This window comes from Acanthopagrus latus, chromosome 22 (genome assembly GCF_904848185.1).
Source record: "Acanthopagrus latus isolate v.2019 chromosome 22, fAcaLat1.1, whole genome shotgun sequence".
Lineage (NCBI taxonomy): Eukaryota > Metazoa > Chordata > Actinopteri > Spariformes > Sparidae > Acanthopagrus > Acanthopagrus latus.
In genome coordinates, this window is record NC_051060.1 from 10894608 (window position 1) to 10917656 (window position 23049).

General features: G+C 41.6%; 1 protein-coding gene across 4 annotated transcripts in view; it reads right to left on the reverse strand.

Annotated features, from left to right (window-relative positions):
- The window catches only part of lama2 (laminin, alpha 2), a 193327-nt gene that overhangs the window by 33295 nt on the left and 136983 nt on the right, over window positions 1-23049 (reverse strand). For all 4 annotated transcript variants that reach the window (XM_037086256.1, XM_037086255.1, XM_037086254.1 and 1 more), the window contains 9 exons: window positions 19284-19426; window positions 18169-18267; window positions 15517-15628; window positions 9666-9828; window positions 5026-5104; window positions 4804-4935; window positions 1904-2020; window positions 1462-1625; window positions 1041-1179 (listed from right to left, as the gene is read on the reverse strand). In XM_037086256.1, the coding sequence (XP_036942151.1) occupies window positions 1041-1179; window positions 1462-1625; window positions 1904-2020; window positions 4804-4935; window positions 5026-5104; window positions 9666-9828; window positions 15517-15628; window positions 18169-18267; window positions 19284-19426 (1148 nt within the window). The remainder of the gene's footprint in view (window positions 1-1040; window positions 1180-1461; window positions 1626-1903; window positions 2021-4803; window positions 4936-5025; window positions 5105-9665; window positions 9829-15516; window positions 15629-18168; window positions 18268-19283; window positions 19427-23049) is intronic.

Consider the following 23049-nt stretch of genomic DNA (forward strand, 5'->3'; position numbering starts at 1 on the left):
GCTTTTCTAAGAAAGGCACTCTGCAGACTTAACTCCTCCTCACATTCATTCTCCACCTTCAACCCGTTCTTTCACTGTCTTTTTACTTTACTTTCTTCTCCTGCCCTTTACCTCCTTCTCCCCAAAAGAAAAAGTAAAGAAAGAGGAAAAAGGAAAAGGACACAGTGAAAAAAAGAAGTCAAACAGGCGGAATGAGCTGAAAAGAGAAGGGTAAAAGGGAGAGGAAAATGGCAGAGGAAATGCCAAAGGAATGAATTGGCTCACAGGAGAAAAATGTGGAAAAGAAACTATTACAGAATAAAAGGCGGAAGAAAATCAAAGACAGGGAATATAACCAAGGCAAAAGCAAACAAATGGAAAATGAACCGAGGAGAAGAAAAGTTAAACAAGGACGAGAACAGAGGAAAGGGGGGGGGGGGGAATGAATAAATGAAGAAATAAATGAAGGAAAGAGGAAGTAAAAAGGGAGATTTCAGGTGTGTGTGTGTATAGTTGTGATAATGAAAGAGGGAGAGGAGAGAAAAAAGGAGGAAGAAGGGGGATGGAGAAGTGCTTTGATCTCTCCACCATGACTAATGGAGAGCCTGAGCTTACATTACTGTTACTGCATGTGAGACACACACAAACACATGTGGCAAACCCAAACACACACACAAACACACACACACACACACACACACACACACACACACACACACACACACACACACACACACACACACACAAACACACACACACACACACACACCACCATAGCTAAAAGACTTGTACTGTGTAAATACGCCATATGTGAATGTGAGGCGGATTACAAATGGCATGAATACACCTGAACAGTTCAAGTTTTGGGAATGAAAATATGTTTACAATCGCGTCACAGAGAAAAATATGAAAAGGAGCACAGGATGTTTTTCTCCTAATGAATTATACTTAATAAAAATGACTTCTTTGAACTCCGAAGGAAACGAAATTCTGAATAGCATTAAGAAACTTCTACTTTGAATTTTGTTTTTGCTTGTGTCTTAGTAGTCGTGTCCACTCACCAGGGCCAGTGCCTCGCTCGCCCTCTGTTTGGCTGCCTTCGCCTCCTTCTCCGCTGCATCGACATTCGCTTTAATATTGCTGTAGGCCTTGAAGGCAGCTGTTGCATTGAAGGAGAGGTTTTTGGCTTCGGCCAAAATACTGTAGGGAGAGAGAAGACAGGAGAGAGAAACAGTTTTCCATTTGTTTTTTGTTTTTTGTTTCTCTTTTTGATGTTCTTCAGATGTGAAAACCCAAATGCAGGATAATCCCGAGACACCACGTTTACTTGAGTTGTTACATCAATAGAAGCTCAGAGTGTAAGAAATTTGACATTCAGCCCTAAAACTTGTCTCTAAATCCACAATCCACTTCATCAATCTTTAAAAAGAGTGTCAGCACTGCCTGCTAACCGTACACTTTTGGGAATGTGTTTATATTCACCCATCCAAAATGGCAGCAGATTCATTCAGCTGCTTGGCGTGCTCCTCCGCGTCGTGCACGTGATTAGCCAGGCCGCCGTCACTCAAACCGTCGGTGAGGCGACTGACTTTATCATCCAGCTGGTCATGAAGAGGACCCAGTTCGTTTCCCATCCCCTCCAAGTCCTACAGACAGAAAACAACAAGGCTCTGCTCACTTAACTTAGTGATGTAGAGTTGAGAGAGAAAAAAAAAAAGAAGGTCTGACCCATTCGAGTTACACTCTGTTTTTTTTTTAACCGAAAGAACAGAAAACAGAGCCAAAGAGAACACAGAGAGATATTCTTCTTCTCCTACAAACTCCTCTTTCCTGGTGCCAAAAGACTCAGAGACGACCTCAGGCTGAATACTTAACAGTAGACAGAGTTTCAAAAGAGTTAGAGGGCTCTATTAGACTTGAGTACCTCTATCTCTTTGATAATGTTGTCAGAGAGCTGGTTCGCTTCGTCCAGTAGTCGTTCTCCTTCTCCAAGGACCTCTTGTGCTTCCTGTTTCACGGCACTCACAGCAGAACGCTTCCTCTGTGAAAAAAACAAAACAAACAAACGGAAAGTGTCAAGATCTGCATTTTGGATCACCAATGTATGAAATTTAGGACCAAAACTGACAATTATTTTCATTTTCAACGCTGATTAGATGCATGGTCTGTAAACAGGGCTTCTCAAAGCTGGGATCACATCTGGACTGAATGACAAGAACATCCTGTGACACTGTGGCGATTTACTGCAGAGTTCATGCATTGGCGTTACACCGGAATATTTGCTGTCAGCTCACAGTTTCTACAACTAATGTAGTTGTTTAAATATGCCAGAAACAGAAACTGCCGAGCTCCGAATGTGAGCATGCTTTCTCCTTTCGGTGGGTAAATCTTGGCTCTCCGTCACACCGGCACCGGTTTGTTCAATAAACGTTCAATAAACAACTATGACGAGCCCTGCTGCGCTTTGCCGTTGTTTTATCACCATAAATTGATCTGTCTCTCTACTCTACAGTCAGAGGGAATTCGTGGTGCATTCAGGTTTACATCTTCGACTACTTCTACTGTTTGGCAACTGAAGCTATTTGTCTGTGTGCTCCTACCAATCCTTGCATCTTTTATGGTTATTAAATATATTCTGCAAACAGTAGAATAAAGGAGTCTATAAAATGTACAGTTCTGTCTTGTCAAACCTCCCACTAATCCAAACAATACCTCCCTCTAGGACCTGTATACTTATCTTCTCCTACCATGATAGACCAGACCTCGCTCTCTCTACTATGGTATAGGTGAAAAATAACCGCCCTGAAATAATCGGTCAATATCAGGCTTATACCCGCTGTCTGCATTGCGTGAGTCAGACTAACTCAAAATTGAAACTTGTGTTGTCATAACAACAATGGGGGCAATCACTCAAGGACATTATCTAGTTTTAAAAACCTCTTCATGGTCACAAGCAGTTATTGGACATAATGAAAACAGTTAGAGGACATTAGGGACACACAATTAGCAATTTGATTAAATAGGGCCTGAACTCGCTGTAACCCCAGTGTATTGTTATTCCACGTTCTTTCCTGCATAAAGCTTTTCTTTAAAGACTGCAGGGTCAGGAGAAAACAAAGAGAAAAAAGAAACTGAGTGTACTGTATGTGGGTGGGATCACTGCAGAATGCCTCCTCCAGGACATGTATGGTAATCTCCCTGATAAATGCTTGTTGTGTGGCTGTTAGCCTGCGAACCTTCCTTAAAGATGAATCATATGAAAGGCTAAAAGGGAAAATACAAAAATACAAATGAGTGGTTTAGTTAGAGACTCCACTCTTTGTGATTAATTTGGAGGATTTTTGATTTTATGCTAGGAGACCAACCCCAAACTTTACATAATCTTTAGTCTAAAATCAAAAGTAACTTGGTCCGTATACCACCAAACAACAATCAATGACTTGTTTTTTTTCAGTGATTTTAAACCATGCCATCTTGGTAAGCAGACGTGTTTGTCCATCGGTGCGTGATGGTAAGTGTGCAGTTATCAGAGATGTTCGCTCTTTAACGCTCACTTTGATATAATAATGCAGTCACAAGCTCCTCAGATGGTCCTGTTCCCTGAGTTAGTTTTCCGTCAGTCTTCATGTACTTTTAAGTTGTTACTTGAAAATGACATGGATGGAAAATATTTTGTTTTGCTGCTCCATTGTTTGACCAACCTAATACCATATTACAAACGACATATCAAAAAATTATATAACTATGTTGATAAAATATTTCAAATAATGGACCAAACCTTTACTCTCGTCCGCCATGTTTATGAGTATGTGACCTGGCCAATAGCAGTGTCTCCCACACATAGACTTTACTTATTTGCAGGCTGCCAAGGTGCAGTAAAGTACATTAATGGCCACCAAATTACATTTGACAATTTGTGCTCGCTCTATTCCTCCTGTGTACATGGACTTTCACATGTCAATTATACTCACACTGCAGAAAAAAACCTAAAGAAAAAGAGATGCTAACTGGCATTATATCCCTCCTGTAAATGCGGTGATTGTGATGCGATTTTGTGCAATTTTGGGGGCCTTCATTTTTCGATCTTAATACTATCGGGCATCCATTGGATGTGCCAGAAGAGGTCAGAGCCATGGAGGGAATGACGTAGCCATGAGGGGGTGTGCTTGGTCTGCAGTGGTGTCTATGGTTGTGTCAAAGACCATCCACACAAGTGCCACGACCCAAGTTGGGATTGTAAAGAGATGATTAATGTTACTCGCTTCACCTTTAAGTGGTTTTAGTGTTTTGGCTGATCTGTGTAATTACACTGGAACAAGAGTACAGTATGACTCGAGTGGTCTGTTGCAATTAGGTAGCCGGGAATGCTAAATTACTTTGCTTATGACCTCTTCCAAGTGGTCTTTTGTGAAAAAACCTGTTTCAATTACTTTTTAGTTTCACCTGAAAAAACAAGTGATGAAGTGTTGTTCCTTGACAAAAAATTACTTGGAAAATTCAGTTACCGGTCAGGTGTAGGCCAAAGAAACCCACTTGGGTGACCAGCAAGGTTCTCGTCTTTCTTTAGCACACCAAGGTCAAAATCAACTAAGGCAGCTTAGTTTGAAAGGAAATAAATTATAATTATTGAAGGTATGAGGATGGAATATTTAACATCAGTTAATAGTTACCTCAGTTTATATATTATGAGAGGATTCAAATAGTAGTTAACTGCAGTACGCATGATGACCATGAGTATAGAAATCACTTATAAAGCCCAGTGCTTTCTGACTGCATTTGTGTGTGTCAATGTGTGTGAGACCATAAGTTTGTGTGCATCTCTACCTCCAAGGCTGTGAGGTTAGCTTTGTTTTGTTCGGCCAGTGATCCAGCCTGCCTCGTCTTTCCCTGGGCAGAGTAGAGGAGATCCTGGGCCTCCTGGAGCTTCGCCTCATGGTCTGAGAGCTTCTCTTTTATCTTGGGAAGCAGATGGGGAAGCATTAAAGTTAATGTCATTAATTTAGGGACATCGAAGACAAAAGAGGAAAGATTAGGAGTTATAATTACCTCTGCTTTCAGGTCTTCTGTGGCCTGATGGGGGTCGCCAAATAATCTCTTCACTTTCTGATACAACTCCTCTGCAAGGCTGGGAGGAGAGGGGGAGGGAGAGATTAGAAAATTTACATTTAGATTTTGGTCATTTAACACAGTGTTATTCATGGGGCACAAAAGTGGAACAGTGGAATAAGTTAGTGTATGTGAATGCAACAATTCACAGAGGAGAGGCGAGGAGAGCTGTTGTGGTGCGTGACCGAGCCTCCGCGAGACAATAATCACTCCATATGACTGAGCGCTGCAATGCTGGAATGGAATTGCTGATTTTCTTCTATTGATCCCTCGGGCGCAGCTGGATTAAACTGTTGCGGTGTTAAACATTTCCAACGTGGTCACACTAATGCAGGCGCGTCTGCATGTGACCGGGTGGGCGACTGAAGCAACATGTGCAAACGCACGCTGCAGTAATATCATAACAGCAACAGATTAAACTGGCAGATAATGAGGCTGAAGTAAGAAAAAAACGACGACAATAACAAACAACTGCAGACATGGGCCTCATCAGTTTCGGAGTCTGATGGAGATACTGTGAGGCATAAAATCTGCATCAGATCTAGAATGTTTTCAACAGACTGCCTACAAAACAACTATTGAGAGAGTCCAGGGATGAGAAAAAAAGACACTTGACACAGCCGTTAAAGGGTCATTTCATCAGTTCTTTGCGGCTTTGATATGCTGTTGTCACCCCTAGCATCGTTCATTTGACTGCATATTAGGAAGCTAGGCGCTGATACGTGTTGGTCCCTTTTACTATCATATTATATTATATCATTTTGTTATTAGCAGGATTTTGATGTTATAGTTCGTCAAGCGAGTGCTCATTCTGAACGTTTTTGTACAGGACTGCAACTATGTTCGTTATGTATTAATCTGCTGATTATTTCCACCATTAACTGATTTAGTTTAGCTTGTAACATTTCTGATACAGAATGAGAAATGCACAGAGCCCAAAGTAACACCTTCACAATGATTTTTGCCACTAATTCATTGACTCTAATAATTTTAGTTCTGCTTGTATAAATGGTTTGTGTGTTTGATTGAGAACAAAACATTGGAATTTTAAAAAACTCTCTGTGTGTTTCGAGTGAAATAAAAATGATATTTCCCTCTGAGATGTGGTAGACTAACTAGACTTCTGCACAACTTGAGTACAGTATTTGAGTCATTTTAATCAGTTACATTTAACCAATGGCTCTAATGCTGACACTTCCCACGAGGAGACACCTAGCTGCGCAAAATTGGTGGTAGGGAGTGACAACATTTTTTTTCTGTCTTGGGGAAGATAGATTTTAGACTGGTGGAGTCACAACAGGCATGCAGCAAAAATAATATACAGCTTGGGGGACAGTCTACGACCTCCAGAAGTGACTGAATTATGATCTAAAAACTTTGTAAGCTCCCTCCACCTCAACAACTTTGCAAAATCAGATCTGAAGCGCGCCAACGTCCAATTTCTTTATAATTCAACATTCATCTCATGTGGCGATTTCAAAAAATCTCTCCGTGCAATAAAAAAAAGGGTTTTTTTCATCCTTTACACACCTGCTTTTGTGTACTTGTGTACTACACTACAACTGAGTGCTTGGAAATGTGGGCTGTTAAAATCAGACCTAAATGATGATTATGTCTCACCTCCCACCATGATAGCAGGCTTTTCACACCGCCTTTGAGTGAGGCTTTTACCTTCCGACGTGGTGAGATCATACATTGAACAAACTAGTTCTCTCCAAGTACAACCTGGCCCTTAGTGCAAGTACATTGCCATTTTGGAAAACGGCAGCACCAGAGTGAAGTTGTTTGCTTGAACTTCTTCAGATTTGCAAAGCAGCATTTAGTTAAATTCAAAATTCCTCTCATTACTCTTTCCTTTGACAGGAATTTTCAGAAAGCCTTCCCACTTTGGAAGTATTTACAACAGTTTAATAACCATATGTTTACCGAGGCGTCCCTGTAATGAGTCTTATTTTTCACCTTCAGCATTAATTAAGACAACAAGGATCCAGTGTCCTCCAGTTGACATCACTCAGAGGACAATTTCCCGCAGTTTTGGGATACATGCAAGGTAATGATTGGGGCTGATGAAACTTTAATGAACCCTTTGGGGAATCGTGTGAAGAAAAACATAATACAATTAAGTACAAAATAAACGGGAGGGGTGTGTGAGCATTACTCAACTGGCTACTACATCATTACAATCTATAAAAATGCAGTATATCAATGGAAAGTCAAACTTGGAGCATGAACGCAAAGACTGTGACTGAGAGTATATGAAGCATGGAAAAATAAGAAACTTATGCAACTCCGCCAGCTTTTTCCATTTTGCTGAAGCATCCCTTTAACATCTGTTGATGCTTGTGTTTTTCTCTGCTGATCCCCCTCAGGGTTTAGTTCAATAATCAAACACAGGCTGACAGACAAGCCAGTCAGTGGCAGTGGCAACTTCTTTTTGCCTCTCTTATTCTTACACCCTCTCCTGCTACAACTCTGTCCATCTGTCACTTGTTCCCCTCTCCCTCTGTGACTCTCCTTTTTCAATACACGCTCTTTGTTTCTACCCCTTCGGCCATACAGCGCTTTTAATTAACTCATCGACCCTGTCAACATTCACTGAAAGAGACAGACGGGAAGAGAGAGGGGGAGGAAGGAGGGATGAATAGAGTAGATTACTAATTTCATCAAATGTCTTGAGAGAGGGAGAGGTAGAAAGTGAGAAGCACTTTGCTGAAACATCAGCACGGACTCTTGGCTTTGGGATATGTGGCAATCTGATGTCTGCTCGGTAAAATTTAATTCTGAGTCAACAAAAAGAAAGAACGAAAGAAATCAAAGAGAGAGAGAAATATATTCAAGGACCAGTGGTTTTGCATGATTAATCTCTTTTCCTGTGTGTTGTTGCTGCATCTTTTCTACCACTGTAGGCATCCGCCAAGCTCCCTTTATTTCTGTATGATATGAAAATCAATTAGGCCCTAATTGACTCTTGAAACTTCTATAACAGGAAAACTCAGTTCTGAATTCAGTGTTGTCAAAGTTGCACTGTCAGCAGTAGGTAAAACAGTTTATACTCCTCAAACAATCTACACTTAAACAGCTTAAAGAGTGTAATCATGTAACTGACTAGGGTTGGGTAGATTCAAAAAAACAAAAATTCAAACCGCTTTGATATTAGGCAAAACACCCGACCATGCTGGTAATATAGAATTTCACAACTAGATGTCAACCGAGACTCAGTCGCTCTCTAGAGGAGAACAATGTGAGCCCACGAAGTGTAGTCGCACTACAGTCCATCAGGCCAACTGCAACATGTATCGTTTTCATTTCTCAGAATGATTTGACTTAAATTGTCTTCGTCTGAATTTGACTTCAGTTGCGTGAAACTGTAGTCATGTAGGTTATCCTTGCAAGTCAATTCGATTGCCACAACACTTTCCTGACAATATGTGACAGTAAAAGATTTGTTAAGAAATCAAGGGTCTCTTTCCACTGATATGCTTAGAGGGCTTTTAATTTGAAGCTGATACAGAAAGCATTGAGTTTACATTGACAGCATAATGCACTAACTTTGATAGGGCCAAAAGGAGCGGCTGTCAACAGTAGGCTACACAACAGCAGGTAACTCTAATGAGAGGCCGCATTACCTGCACCAGTGTGTTACTGATGTGAGTTTTCTCTTGTCGACCGGGGCTTCTGCTAACTAGCCAGGTGTTGCTAGTTTTCTCCACCTGGCGTTACACCTGACCAATGCAAGTTCAGTCAGTTGGCACAAAATCTAACCGGTTGAAGCTCATTCACTAAACCAGACCAGCAAAACCAGAAACCTACAAAACCTGGTATCTGACTTACTTTAGTAATGCAAATGAAATATTAGAACGTTTGTCATTTTACTGGGTGGAAACACACACTACAGTTAATGTGTTTCTATAGCATATAGGGCTTTTAAAAAATGTATCTATTTTTACATATGGATTAATTGAGTTGAGTTTCATGGATACTCCATTTCTGTCTCCTCTTCCTCTCTGTCATTCTGCAAGTTCAGCAAAAAGAAACTGTCTAGTGCAGAAATACAGTGTGGAAAAACAAGTTCCCAAGTTCCCAGCAGGGACAAACGCGATCCAAGATACAAAAGGTGAATGCATTAGCACAGGGGTATATGCGAAAACTAAGAAAAAAACATGTATAAAAAAACAAAACAATAGGTATTGTGAGTGGTTCCATACCAACAGCAGTAATCAGAGTGAGGCCTCTGATTATGTCAACTAACACAACTGACAAAACACAAAAGATGAAAACTAAAACAGTGCAAAATAGCAGAGATACTCAGTTTTTTCCTCTCTCCAAATGCCATTCTTGGCATATTTTCACTCAGTTCTTTAAGAAATGTTACACCCGTGGTCCGCTCATCATGCGTGTGTATGTGCACGCTCAGAAATGTGTGCCTGAGACAAAGACTGATCTGTCTGATAACTTTTCTCAAAGTCTGCATTTTTCCTGTGTGTGGGAGAAAGATACGCGACCTATGCGTGTGGTTGAGAGAGTGTGTGTGTGTGTGTGTGTGTGAGTGTGTGTGTGTGTATGTTGATGTGTGTCCGTACTCCATCTCCTCCTCTGCAATGCTCTTCTTCCCTCCAAGCTGTCGTTTTCTCATCTCGGCAAGCATGGCCTGGATCTCCTCCTTCATCTCCTTCAGGCTTTTGTCGGGAGCTCCGTCTCTCCGCGAGAGAGTCTGGTTCAACTCGGCAGCCTTCAACTGGAGGTCTGGACACACAGACGCACAGAAAGACTGCTGTGAGGATACCACAGATGGACAGATTCAGTTTAAGTTATTGCTTCAAAAAAGCACTGACAGAAAAAAAAAATTCAGTTTCTCTTCCAGCATCTCTGGAAACTTTAAAAAACAGATAAACATTTTGGAACAGTATAACTGTTATCGATGCCTTCAGGTGTCTTTTGTTTTAATGTTCACTTTATTTCAGGTGCCCTGATTGCTAATCAAATCTGCATTAATTGACTTTGAGGTCACCAAGGGGCAGAGTAACTTGTGGCGCTTAATTCTACTCACGGGTTCCCGAATATGACAGAAATCTTTAAAGGTACCGTGTTATGCTCATTTTATACAACAGTGTAACTTTAAAATGGGTTACACTGTTATAGTTTCATGTTTAAACGAGACAATAAATCTACTAGCTCTGATAGGCTGAGCTAAATGCTAACCTCAGTGTGCTAACTTGCTCACAATGACAATGCTAGCATGAAGCACGTGGGTCTTCAACAGTTTATATCTTTCAAAAAAAATGTAACGTGAATGAAAATACACATTAACATGCATCCAGCATTTGAATAGAGAAGATACATCTGTATTAACAACATCAGCACTGATGATAGTCTGCCCATGATTCCTTGTGCCATCATGCGAGCAAGCAAGCAAGCACTTATTCACTTATATAAAAGATACATATTTCTGACGTTGTATTCTTACCTCATTGATATTGCAAATATTAAAATCCCAATTTTGAAAGTCTTCTCCAAATCTACATAGTGCCCCACAAACAAATATAGAGTAAAATATGTCGATGTTGTATCATACTAGCAGTAAACAGACCTGATGGATGAATTTCTGTGTAAGCTCCACTTTCATATGTCAGCTTTACGGCTCAAACAGAAAGAAATAAAATCAAACCTCTTGATCTTGAGTCATTTAAACACAGACACATGCTGAGAGCCTGGCACACACACACACGCACACAAACAAGCAAACTGTTTTAACACCATTCAAAGCCAGTGATTTTGGCACACTTCATGTTTGCCCTGCTTTTATCAAATTAAAGGCAATGAATCTCAAACTAATCAATCAATGATGAAACTACTGCACTAAAACACTCCAAGGTTCATTTGAATAATACTCAAACTGCTCAAACTGGTTAATGATAAGTGTGTGCGCATGTGTATGTGTGTGCATGCATGCGTGCATGCGTGCATGCGTATGTGTGTGTGAGAGACACAGCAAAACAGAGGATGCAGTTGTGTGTTGCCATTTTGTGCGTGTGCATGTAGCAAGTTTGTTGGTGTTGTTGTGTGAGTTTGGCGTCTGCAGCGGCGGTTTGCTCCTCTCTCATTTGAAATGTAAACGTGGCGTGATTAAAGCAAGTTGGAACTTAAATAGTGTGTTTGTGAGTGTTTGTAGGTACGTGGGTGGGCGGGCCTGTGTGTGTTTGTGGCGATGCAGCATTTTCTCTTATTTGAAATGTAAACATGATGTGATTAGAGCCAAGACAGAACTAAAGCCATCATGCTAATGAACAGCTGCACCGCATATGTGTATGTGTGCGCATGCTGCATTTGTATGAGTGGATGTGTGTGAGTGTCTGTGTGAGTATTTGTGTTTGTTTGTTTGTGTGTGTGTGTGTGTGTGTGTGTGTGTGTGTGTGTGTGTGCGCGCACGTATGTGTGCATGTGTGTGCGTGCGTGTTTCACAGCCATATAATTACATAGCGGGATTTAAAAGCCAATTAAACACTTAAAACGTGGATGGAATCATATTATGGTATCTAGTAAACACGGGCACACACACTGAGGCAAGTGTGTACAGTATTTTCTTGCCTCATTATGCGTGTGCACGAGTGTCTGTGTATGGCTGCGCGTCTGTGTAGTTGTATGAATGTGTGCACATCTGCGCCAGTGTTTGTGTGCGTGCTGTGTCGGTGTGTGTTTGTGATAGCCACTAATTAAGTCTCTAATTGCTACTCTCAATCATCCAGTGAGCCACGACACACTCTCTTTTCCTCGCTCACAAGCACACACGCGCGCACACACACACACACACACACACACGAAAGCCACAATCACACTGTGATTAGGCAGAGGACCAGAGAGCTTGGAGCAACAACAAGGAGAGGACAGTTTCATCACCGCCACTCGCTATGTGTTGGTTTTGTTACTTTGTTTTCATCCCAGAAGCCATGGCAATTCCATAATGGTAATCAAAATAACTTATTATGTGCAGAGTTTTACGCAGAGCAGATTAGTTGTTTTTAACATCAGTGTGGGTTAGGGAGAGACTGTGAAAAGTGCACGTATACCTGCTAAATCCTACTAGGACATGACTAGAGCTGTGTGTGATAGCGCAGTTAGCTATGCAGATAGTGTTCCAGACCTGGAGATGGAGTGGCATTACAAGACAGGCTGGGACTAGCTGGCTGGATCAGGGAAATTTTGTATTGTTGAACTTTTTTGGCTTCCTGCATCATTTGACTTTAACAGGAATGGTTTCCCCTGCTTCCAATACTGCATTTAGTTCTCACTATACATCCACGACAAAAGAATTGATTTCCTCCTTTTTAAATCATGCCGCAATTTGAGCTAAAAAGGGCAAAAGCTAAATTCTGTTGGAAATGGTGGCTAGAGAGCTGTGGAGGATAGCGACGTTGGAAAACAAAGGGCTGGAGGGAAAGTTGACCTGACGAGGACCTCTGATGAACTGTGGCTCTGCACCAAGTACCAGCTGACATAATCTCAACTCAAGGTTAACACAGTCAGAAAGTATTGCATGGACTGAGCATTTTAAAGTCTGTTTAAACTGTTAAATGGTAAACTAAACTTTCTCAACCAACATGAATGTCTTAAAAGAGGGTCACAGTATTGGAAAGTCACACAGTCTCAACACAACTGAGCAACCTTCATCTACAAATAAAAGCTCCAGAAAGAGGATCTTGTGTGCAGCTGTTCTTTACGAAGTCACAAAGGAATTTCACTGACTAGTTTATAGAAAAATATCTCATGATCCTACATTTCATTCAAAATTTTTTTTTTTTATCTTCAAGACTGATATGGAAGCCAGAGAAAGGAACAGAGGGACTAACAATGTGTGTGCCAACGAAAGAGCTGTTCCATTTTTTTGGGGGGGTGAGACTTGGCGGCAGCTAATGAAGAGCTCAACCAATCCCAGCAAGAATGGTCAGTGTGACCTGCAAGGTGGAACTCCTGGCCCCAAGATGACGATGATTAACAAGACGGTGTGAACTGGAGTGTACACCCGTTGTCCTCTGAAAAAAAAAAAAAAATAGCTCCCAGATGGTAGGGCTCAAAAACACTGGACCCCCTTTGAGACCACTAAACTGACGTCGCACCACAAGCCGGTCACATCACAGCCTCTGATGCGGGGGGCTGAGGGAGGCCATGCTGCAGCTGCTCTGGCAAAAAGATACTAAAGCTCAAGTGTAAAACAAAAAATCCGCTAGTTATGCATGCAGAGACAGAACGAGACAAGTCCTCTGCATGAAGCCAGAGTGAACCATCTGGACTGTACTACGAGGTTCTGCCAGTGAGAGGATGTTTTACACCAGTGGGAACAGAACATCCTGCAGCAGGACGGTTTTAATAGCGGAAGATGTGGATTCATTCGATATCTGTCGTTAACACAAACACAAGAGTATGAAAAAAAAAAGAACTTCAACACACAGGAGTAAATGGAGAGGAGGTATCCAGCAAAAAAGTAATTAATCAATTGATTTACTGCTGATTTATTACCCGACAGTGGATGAGCACTCCAAAAACAAATAACCCTCCAAGCTTAAAGCTGCTATAGTCAATATTTTATATTAACAATAGAAAAAAATATTAAATGTATGTGAAAGGTGAAACCCTTAGAGAACTACCAGAAGAGTTATTGTTTTGGTCTTCCCAGCCGCAGCTTTACTGTTTTGATTCACCACTCCTTTAAGTGTTCTAGCTTTTTTCAACAAAAGTCTTCCAGTTTTGACTTCTTGTGTAGGGCCCAGGACACAAGGACATTGCCTGGCTTTTAACTGAGGATGTGCTTTTTCTGCTTCCTACTCAAAATGGGAAGTCAACAGAAAAGAGGAAAGCCCAAACAGGAAGTCAGATGAAAAGAGAAGGACAGTCTGAGCAGTAAGTCAAGAGAAAATAGAAGGAAGTCAAAACAGTAAGTCAAGAGAAAAGAGGTCAGGTGAACAGAGAAGCACAGTCCAAACATGAAGTCATAATGAACGAGAATGACAGCCCAAACAGGAAGTCAGTTGAAAAGAGAAGGGCAGGCCAAACAGGAAGTCAGTTGAAAAGAAAAGGACAGTCGAAACAGGAAGTCAAGAGAAAAGAGAAGGACTGTACAAACAGGAAGTCAAGAGAAAAGAGAGGGATAGCCCAAACAGGAAGTCGGCTGAAAAGAGAAGGATGGTCCAAACAGGAAGCCAAGAGATAAGAGATTGACAGCGCAAACAGAAGGTTGGTTGAAAAGAGAAGGACAGTCCAAACAGGAAGTCAAGAAAAAAGAGAGTGACAGCCCAAACAGAAGTCAAGAGAAAAGAAGAGAGGGACAGCCCAAACAGGAAGTCAGTTGAAAAGAGAAGGACAGGCCAAACAGGAAGTCGAGAGAAAAGAGAATGACAGCCCAAACAGGAAGTCGAGAGAAAAGAGAATGACAGCCCAAACAGGAAGTCGAGAGAAAAGAGAGGGACAGTCCAAACAGAAGTGAAGAGAAAAGAAAACACTGTACACTTATGCAGTACCACAGCAGACAGATATTAGTTACTGGCTGCTGAGTAAAGTCTGGCATTTAGCAGCAGAATGCGGCAGATGCTTCCCTTGGGAGTCAGTAGAAAACCAAACAGAACCAAAGGCAGACTGAGTATTGGACTTCTGCTGTACATTCATCAGCTGGACACAAACACCACTTGTTTTCCCTCAACCCTACAAATGTGCAAGCAGCATTTTGTTGGAGCAGACTCAATGCTGGCACACAGAGCCACCCTCCCAGGGCACGAGCACAGTGACTCGCTGCTAACACAATACAACACACTGAGTCACTGCACCCCATTATCCTGGTGGGGGACTCTTTATCACCGTGGTTAGCGATGCTACAGCCCGCTGGATCCTGCTTTATTGTTCAGGCTACACTTTTGCACCAGCAGCTGGCAGCAAGCGCGTGCAGCTGGCCATCGGCCCATCAGCCATTGTGCTGGAGCTAAGTTTTCCATTACTGGCGCTAACAAGGAGGCGGAAAGATGCTTTTGTCGCCTCACTTCGAAGATGGGGTAACAACACCAAAACTGGTCTGGATAGCAATGACACTTTTCTTATTGCAGCATTGATTTCACATTTATCTCAACTTGTAAGTCGCTCTGAAGACGCTACGTCTTCATTTCACTGAAGCTTTTTAATATCTTCTGTCAGTATAATTATTTATTTCATTAGCTTCTCTTTTCACACAACCCCTTCCTTATCTATATCCCTTTATACTCTAATGTAATAACCTAAATTTCCCACAGGGATCCCTTACATTTAATACAACGTAATATAATGCGATGTGCTCCTAATGACGAATGAAACTGGTGAGAGAGTAGACAGATAAATCCAGAAATCCCAGCTGACAGGATGTGGAGGCAGGCAGGCAGGCAACGGAGGGGAAGGTGGTGTTCGTTTTTTTCCAACCTCTAGCTCCAAGCAGCGTATCCCTGATGAACTGCTCCAGGTCCTCAGCTCGCTTATGAATCCTGTCAGCATCATCCTCCACCTGCTCTCCATCAGCAGACACCTTAGTGGCCTACACACACACACCCGCACACACGCACATACACACAATAAAATAATAAACAAGTGTTGAATAAGTGAACGTATCGACTACTGCCTAACTAAGGGGAGGAAAAGATGGAGGGATGAGGTTGTAAGGATGTAAAAGAATGACAGATGATGACAGCAGTACATATACACAATCAATGAGGGCGGGGGGGGCAGTTCTGTCTGTTGACCTTCTATCTTGTTTATTAATGCACTCACATGCCGGAACATACACACAGATGAATGAATTATTGACAAAAAGAGAAAACAAAACCTCACAAACACCCATACCAACAGAGCGAGAGCGAGAGAGAGAACGAGAGCGAGAGCGAGAGAGGGTAATTATTGTTGTGACTTGACAAGACTTTGCTATATCATTTTAGCTGGTGTGTGTGAGAGTGTGTGTGTGTGTGTGTGTGTGTGTGTGTTGTGATAGCATCGCTGTCAACAAATGTCAAGGCCCCGGTCCCTAAAAGGGTGTATATCTTGACAGCATGGATGTGAGTGTTATTTTTCCCCACTTGGCACTTGTAGACACCCCCCCATCCCCACTTGTGGTGTTTTCTTCTATTTCCGTTCTCTCCTTTTGGCTACATAACTGTGACGGTAAAGACCGTTAAGTTAAAAAAAAGTTTTTTTGCATTCTGTATGGGCTTAAATAAATAGGAATGCTTTTGGGTGTTTTGTTGTGCAAAAACATGACAATTCCCTCCTTCTTTTTAAACCCTTTAGATAAAATGCTTCATGTGTTTGGGCCACAGGGACCCCCTAAGAAGCTCTGTTTGAAGTGACTTTTTAACATTACTGGATGGTAATTTATCAGACTCAATCAGTACAGGGTGCTCTGATCATGATCTTTGATCCCAATCCTCATCCGGATCCAAGTGCTTTTATGTTCTGTTCTAATTTGTCACAATGGACCTCAACGGGGGATCAGAAAGCCACAGCCTTGCTTTGTCATCTGGTTTGTGCTCATTTAATTCACATTTATTTTGGAATATGCGCCATCATAGTATGATATAAACCGGCATAATAATCTGTGGAGTTTTTGACCACTTCTCACCCATCTGGCTGCTGGTTATTCTGCTGACTGACAGTGAAGTGCGGGCCGGCTTTTAGGGGTGTGTGGTCTGATTTATGTAGGATCATGATCAACGGTGGAGCTTTCCACCATCTACCCTTGAGCTCAATCGAATAGATATTTAATAGTATTTAATGTCTTTTTATGTCCTACCTCCAGATCTAAACTTCACATGACCTTACTGACCTCACTGATCTGTGCTAGGTGAACACCCCAACAGAGAGTGATAAGGCCAATAGCCAGATGCTTTTTCAAAGAATTACTTCAAGCCACTCTTCTTTGGGTGATGTGGTGGATAAGGAGCTTGTGCCAAAAAAAAAAAAGAAAACTATTTCTAAGGTGGCATTTCATGTTAATCATGCAAATGGTCTACTTCAAGTCTACAGGGTATTTCAAAATTTGAAAAGAAATTATAATAATCGCAATTTAAATCAGAGCCCAACTGGTACCGGATTTTTGGGGCAGATTCTGATACAGACATTAGGGAATAAAAAAAGTTCTCATTTCAATATTCCGAGCCATATTTTACTGGTTACCAGACACTTTCAGCAGAGATAAGTACGTAATGCAGGGAGTATATGTTAACGTTTTACTATAAACAGAAATGACAGCAGTGCACTGAAAAAATAAACTTAACAGGGATGTAATAATCATTCATGACCCTTTTTTTCTGCATTATATTCTGTAAAAAAAAAAAAAAAAAAAAAGGTTCCATATCCACGCTGTCATACTAATATATCTCTGATAGTGCTGTAAGATAATGGGTCATTTCTTTGCCAGATTACCCAATGCATACCTGCTTTATTTCCACATTCTGAAGCCCTGTCTACAGGATTTCTATGCCAAAATCCAGCTTTGAGATTTTCATTATATCTTCTGTGTTTACATGTTACATTTTCTTAAAATGAGCAGAAAAAAAGAGCAGAAGGTATGAGGGGGTTGGGGCCCACTGGTTTATTTTTGCCCGGGGCCCCTCACAGATTAATCAAGGTACGGTGCCCAGGGGTGTAGCGCCTCATAATTTATCCATGATTTATCCGTCTGCAGTCCCAGCATGTTGTCCACTCAAATTTGCACTTTTGCCGCTCAGCTGGTTGATCCCCTGACAGCCTCTCTGACACTTAATCTACATGTTAGAAAAGTGTTTCAATAGTTTGCTCGACTGCTTTCATCTCAGTCAGCATGCTGCAGCCGGCCGCTGGATGGACCATGTTGTCTCTCTTGCTGTGTACAGCTTGTCACAGAAGTAACCAGACTTGTGTCTTTGCTGTTCTTTGTACATAAGTGTCGGCATAAACCATGCTCCCCCGTGACGGTCTATATTTTCCCCATCTCGTTATGTTCGAGAAAAGACGTAGACAGAGGGTGAAAGGAGAATGAAGAGAGAAGGGAAGACAGACGACGTATTAAAGTCGAGCCACAACAAAAACAAAAAGTGTCTGCACCCTGCTGTGTAGTTGGTCCATCTCAGTGACCAGTGATCCCAGGTTTGAGTCGGCCAGCTGCAGTAATCTCTCCGGAGCTTTCTGAGGTGACAGCATGTGCTGCCGGAGAGAAACAGAGAGATGAAGGAATTACACTGAGAAATGTCTGACACATTCTGGCCCGGGGCTAGGCTTTTGAACTGCTTGGCTCTGTGCTGTAGAGCCAAAGAGGAGAGGATGAGCAAGGGAGAAATAAGGAGGGAATTAAAGGAAAACATACACGATGAAAATAAATATATTTGAATAAACTCACAGTAAACATGGTTAATATGGTTAACTGTTGAGAACAACATTATGAAATGATAACTAAACCATAATTCAGTGAAAACATGGGAAGTTAAAAATTCTGTGTGTATCATGCTGTTGACAAAGCGAACGATCAATGGCCTAAAATGATGATTTGTACTCGAGGAGGAGGCAATTTAGGAAAAACTTAAATGTCACTTTGAAAACAATTGAAAACAATTGAGATGTTAGAGGCTAATGACAGTGTTCCTCTAAGTACTTCAGGTTGAGTGAGCTGAATGAGGAGAGGGCCGTCTCACTGGATGACACACAGAGTGTTTAATATATTGTCTCGAACTGTCTCTACAACATCTACTTTACATTATTTCATTAAGTACAGTGTGCAGAAGAAATGCTCTAATGCTACTGAATGTCAATGCTAATCTAGCTTCTTTAGCTATGTTGACATTTCATCCTGCAAAATCGATGGCAAGAAATGGGCCTGCTTTTGCCTCCTTTTAAACTTTTATTTTTCTTCTATTATTTACAAGTGCATAGAAGCTTCCTTGCAACTTTTGATCTGTTCCTGCTCAAGTTTTCCTTTTTCAAATCTTCTTCCGTCTTACATGAAAGAGATTACAAAGAATTTGTAGCAGTAAATCTGGGACTCATACTGTAATTGTCTACTGTACTGCTGTGATAAAATGGAAAACTAGATAGCCGTAGCAACAGTAACTAAGGCGGCCTGGGCTTTGCCTGACAGTTAGTTAAAGACAACGTGATGATGTGAGTTAATTGAAACTAACGAAGACACCATATTGAATTAAGACAGGCGCAGAAACAGATCTTACCTTGAGTTCGTCTGTCATGTTCTCAAAGCGGTACAAGACCTTATAAGGTGGTGGAAGGGGCGTGGTCAGGGTGACCTCGGTGATGATGCGGTACAGGCGGTCCATGTCGCTGATCAACAGGCCCGAGCACTCGTCATCACAGGCTAGAGGAACAAATGCAAAACACAGAGTTAGACACAGCTAGCAGGGGGTGTGTGTGCATGTTCGGCAGTTTGAGTTTTGATTCGGCAGACCGAAATGAGAAGACGATGAGAGAGGAAAAAGACAGAAAGGAAGGAAGTCATATTATGTACATTTTTACTTCTGAATGTGGCTTGTGGATGTGTAGAGTGTTAACGCGTGTGATCGTCGTGTCTGCTTGTGTTTTTCTGTTTAAGTGACTCTGGCATCAGAAAGACAGGGCTGCCGATGCATGAAATTCAGCGCAGAGAGGCAAAATCACCTATTATGAGCACACACACTGCAGGCTAAATAACACACACACTAAGGCGAGCACACACCGGGGAATTCACTAAGACAAGCGCATACACATTTTCTCTCTTTTTTTTTTGCATCGTGCGTGTGTGGATTTCTCTTCCCTTCTGTAGCCTCGGGCTGATTTATTGCAGAAATTAAAATTTCTGACAAGGGAAATCAAAGATAAATTAAATAAAATAAAAACTGTTTCCCGTCTATCAATCTCTGACAAAACCAGAACACACAAAACACACTAAAGCAATCGTGCAGTCACACACACACACACACACACACACACACACACACACACACCCAAACGCATACAGGTACAGTAAGCATGCAGTGCATTGTATTTGGGAGTTAATAGCTGCATGTCAGACTGAAACCATTCGAGGATCCCAGAAATGACAGATTGTACTCGCTGACTTCCACGCAGCGTTAACACGTCCTGTGCGACGCAGCTACGAAGGTGTGATTGCGGCCAAAAAGCCTCACTCCCATCACTCTGTGGCGCTGGTTGCTTGCCTGTCTGCACAGCGTTTGGCTCGACAGACCTGAGATTGTCAAATGAGCTCGTGTGAGGAGTTGACACAAGATGGTGGTTGTTTGGCTACCTTAAAGTTTGCTCTGAAAATTACTGAGTCTTTGTTGAGATGATTCAGCTGTGTTGGTGTCTCACACACTCAACAGGTCTACTTTGTTTTCTCAGAAAGCGGACAACAAAAAGAGTAATCATAAACGCAACCGTAATGTCTACATTGGCTTTCGACGCTCAAGTTCTCAGTGGGCCAGTGCACAGAGCACTATGTGTCACAATGTGCTGTACAATGCAATGCTTGAGGACAAATCCTACTAGTTGGAATTAACATAAGGGACAAAAATTCCTGAATTGTCATAACACTGATTTGCATAAGTTACACCTGGTACTATTGTATAGATGCTCCTTGAAAAAAAACAATAGTTAGTTAACTAAGGTAAGATAACTTGGCTTTAAGGGAGAGTTAACAAAAAGTCAAAAATACACATTTTCCTCTAAGTTGTAGCTCTGTTTATCAATCTAAATTGTTTTGGTCTGAGTTGTTGAGTTCTGAAAATATATTGGCAGGAGAGATGTGCAGTGGCGATCTACACTCTCACAAGGAAATTATGTTTTTTTTTCCTACGTTATCTACTTTTTAAAATCCTAGATGGGTTTATTTTATTCAATGCAGCCATTTTACTTTCATAACCTGGCTGACCTGACGTTAATCAAAGGAAACATTGTATTATGAGCAGAAAGCCACTAAAACATGGTTGGAATCAATGTAATTTTTGCTTCGCGGAACCCGGGAAGTTTATTAACTATTTTTTTAATCACAAGGCAGAGGAAAGTTCTCTGTCAGTGTATCAAGCCCTTTCAGTCAAGTTGAAGTATAATGGCATATGATCTCATGTTGAATCCACAGCCAATCAAAATCTGCAAGGTTTTAAAAACAGATGGAGAAATATTGCTGCCTTTGTTTCCAGACTTTCCATACTTCTTCTGCAGTTCAACAAACAAACCACTTAGTCTAGACAAAGTAGACAGTCACATTCGTCCAGTGTTTGGTTCTGCCATAAGTGATTATTTGTTTGGAGTATTGAAGACTGATCAAAGGAAACAAATAAATCACTACAACAAGGTGAACGAAGGAGGACACCATTAATGTTTCCAGCCCATACAGCACAGGCACGCATGTGGATCACCAATGAGCAGATGCATGCTTCCTCCTGCACGGTTACGCGCTGGAGTTGGGCAGAAAGAAAATAGTCCCCACCTGAAACTGCTCAAAAAAAGTTATGTGGATTATCTTGAGTAACCAGGTCATGATTTCTGCTGTGGAGTTTTTTATGTTTGTATGGTGCTTTAAGCACTACAGGCTGAATGCCACCTCGGCCCATTACATTTGAGAGAGGGCAGATATCTCCCAAACTCTGCAGCTGACACCAGCATAATCTAGATGGATACACAGCACTACAGGCTACATATGTGTTTTTAATTTCTGGCTGAACTGTCCCTTTAGTGTTTCCCTCCAAGGTTTTTAGCTTTGTATCTTTATAAGCCTGGCTGCTGTGGCGGTGACCACAGAACTCTAAAATGCAAAGCCATTAGATCTGTGGTCAGGGCTGTAACAGATTAAGCTGCACAGTTGCTATACTGTACATTTTTCTATCCAGTGATGCACATCATCACATTCTTCCTCCACGGTGTATAAGAAGTGTAGCATATTCCGATTTATCATCGCAGCATAGAGGCTAGAAGCCCCATGACGGCCCAAAGTAAACCTTGTGAATGTCAGTGATTATCCTGGGATCAGTTTAGCGCACACATGCTTCACACAGGAATATTCGCACACATGCACAACATACAAGTTCAATAAAACACGCCTGTGCCTGTGTTCCTCTGTCAGTGACTTACAGCTGGTCAGGTTTTGGTTTAATCCTTGTAGAAAAAGGGTTGTGTGCCAGGTCGCTCGTCTTGTTGCCTTGTTCTCTGCAGTTTGTTTCTGGCACCATGATTGTTACAGTGCCATTAAATGTATGATGGCTAACATTATCATATCTAGAACAATGTACATGTAAAATACAGCACATGTTGAAAGGTAATTCCACCAATTTTAGTTGTTGGTGTGTTTGGGGAGTACTACTGCATCTGTGGAAAAAGTGGTGTAAATCATTTTGCGGCTCCAGAGGAAGCTACATGTGATCAGATTAATTGCCCCCAATGATGTTGGTGACTAAGTTGCACTGTGGGTAATATAGGCCCTGGGCTTCCAGAACCATAACCAGAGATATCACTCTTTAAGTTCACAACAGATGGAACAATTGGAAATGGAACAATTGAAAAAAGACGCTATGTGGACACACGCCATTAGACAGGCGGCCAATTCTTACAGGTTGCACTTTTAAAGCTCTGTAAATAGAATAAATATCATAGGTGACACATTTTGTGCTCAGCCATTACTGAGGTCATATTACTTACAGTACGCCTCGCCATACAAATTGGAACATAAACTCTTATGTGGTTGTAGGTGACACTGAATAATGCAACCCACTGCATCACAGATTGAAATTTAGCTGCATCGCACCGCAAATGACGTTACGGAGATGGGAGCGCTACCTGCATTTCCCTTCAAGATTACACGACACCCAAAGTGCTCGGCTGTGTCTGATAGAATGGAAGGAAGAGCGGGGTTGAAACACAGAGTGCAATCACACATCAACAAGTGAACGGCAGTCTGGTCGCTCCACTCTGTGTACACCATCAGGAGTTGTGATTATAGTCTAGACG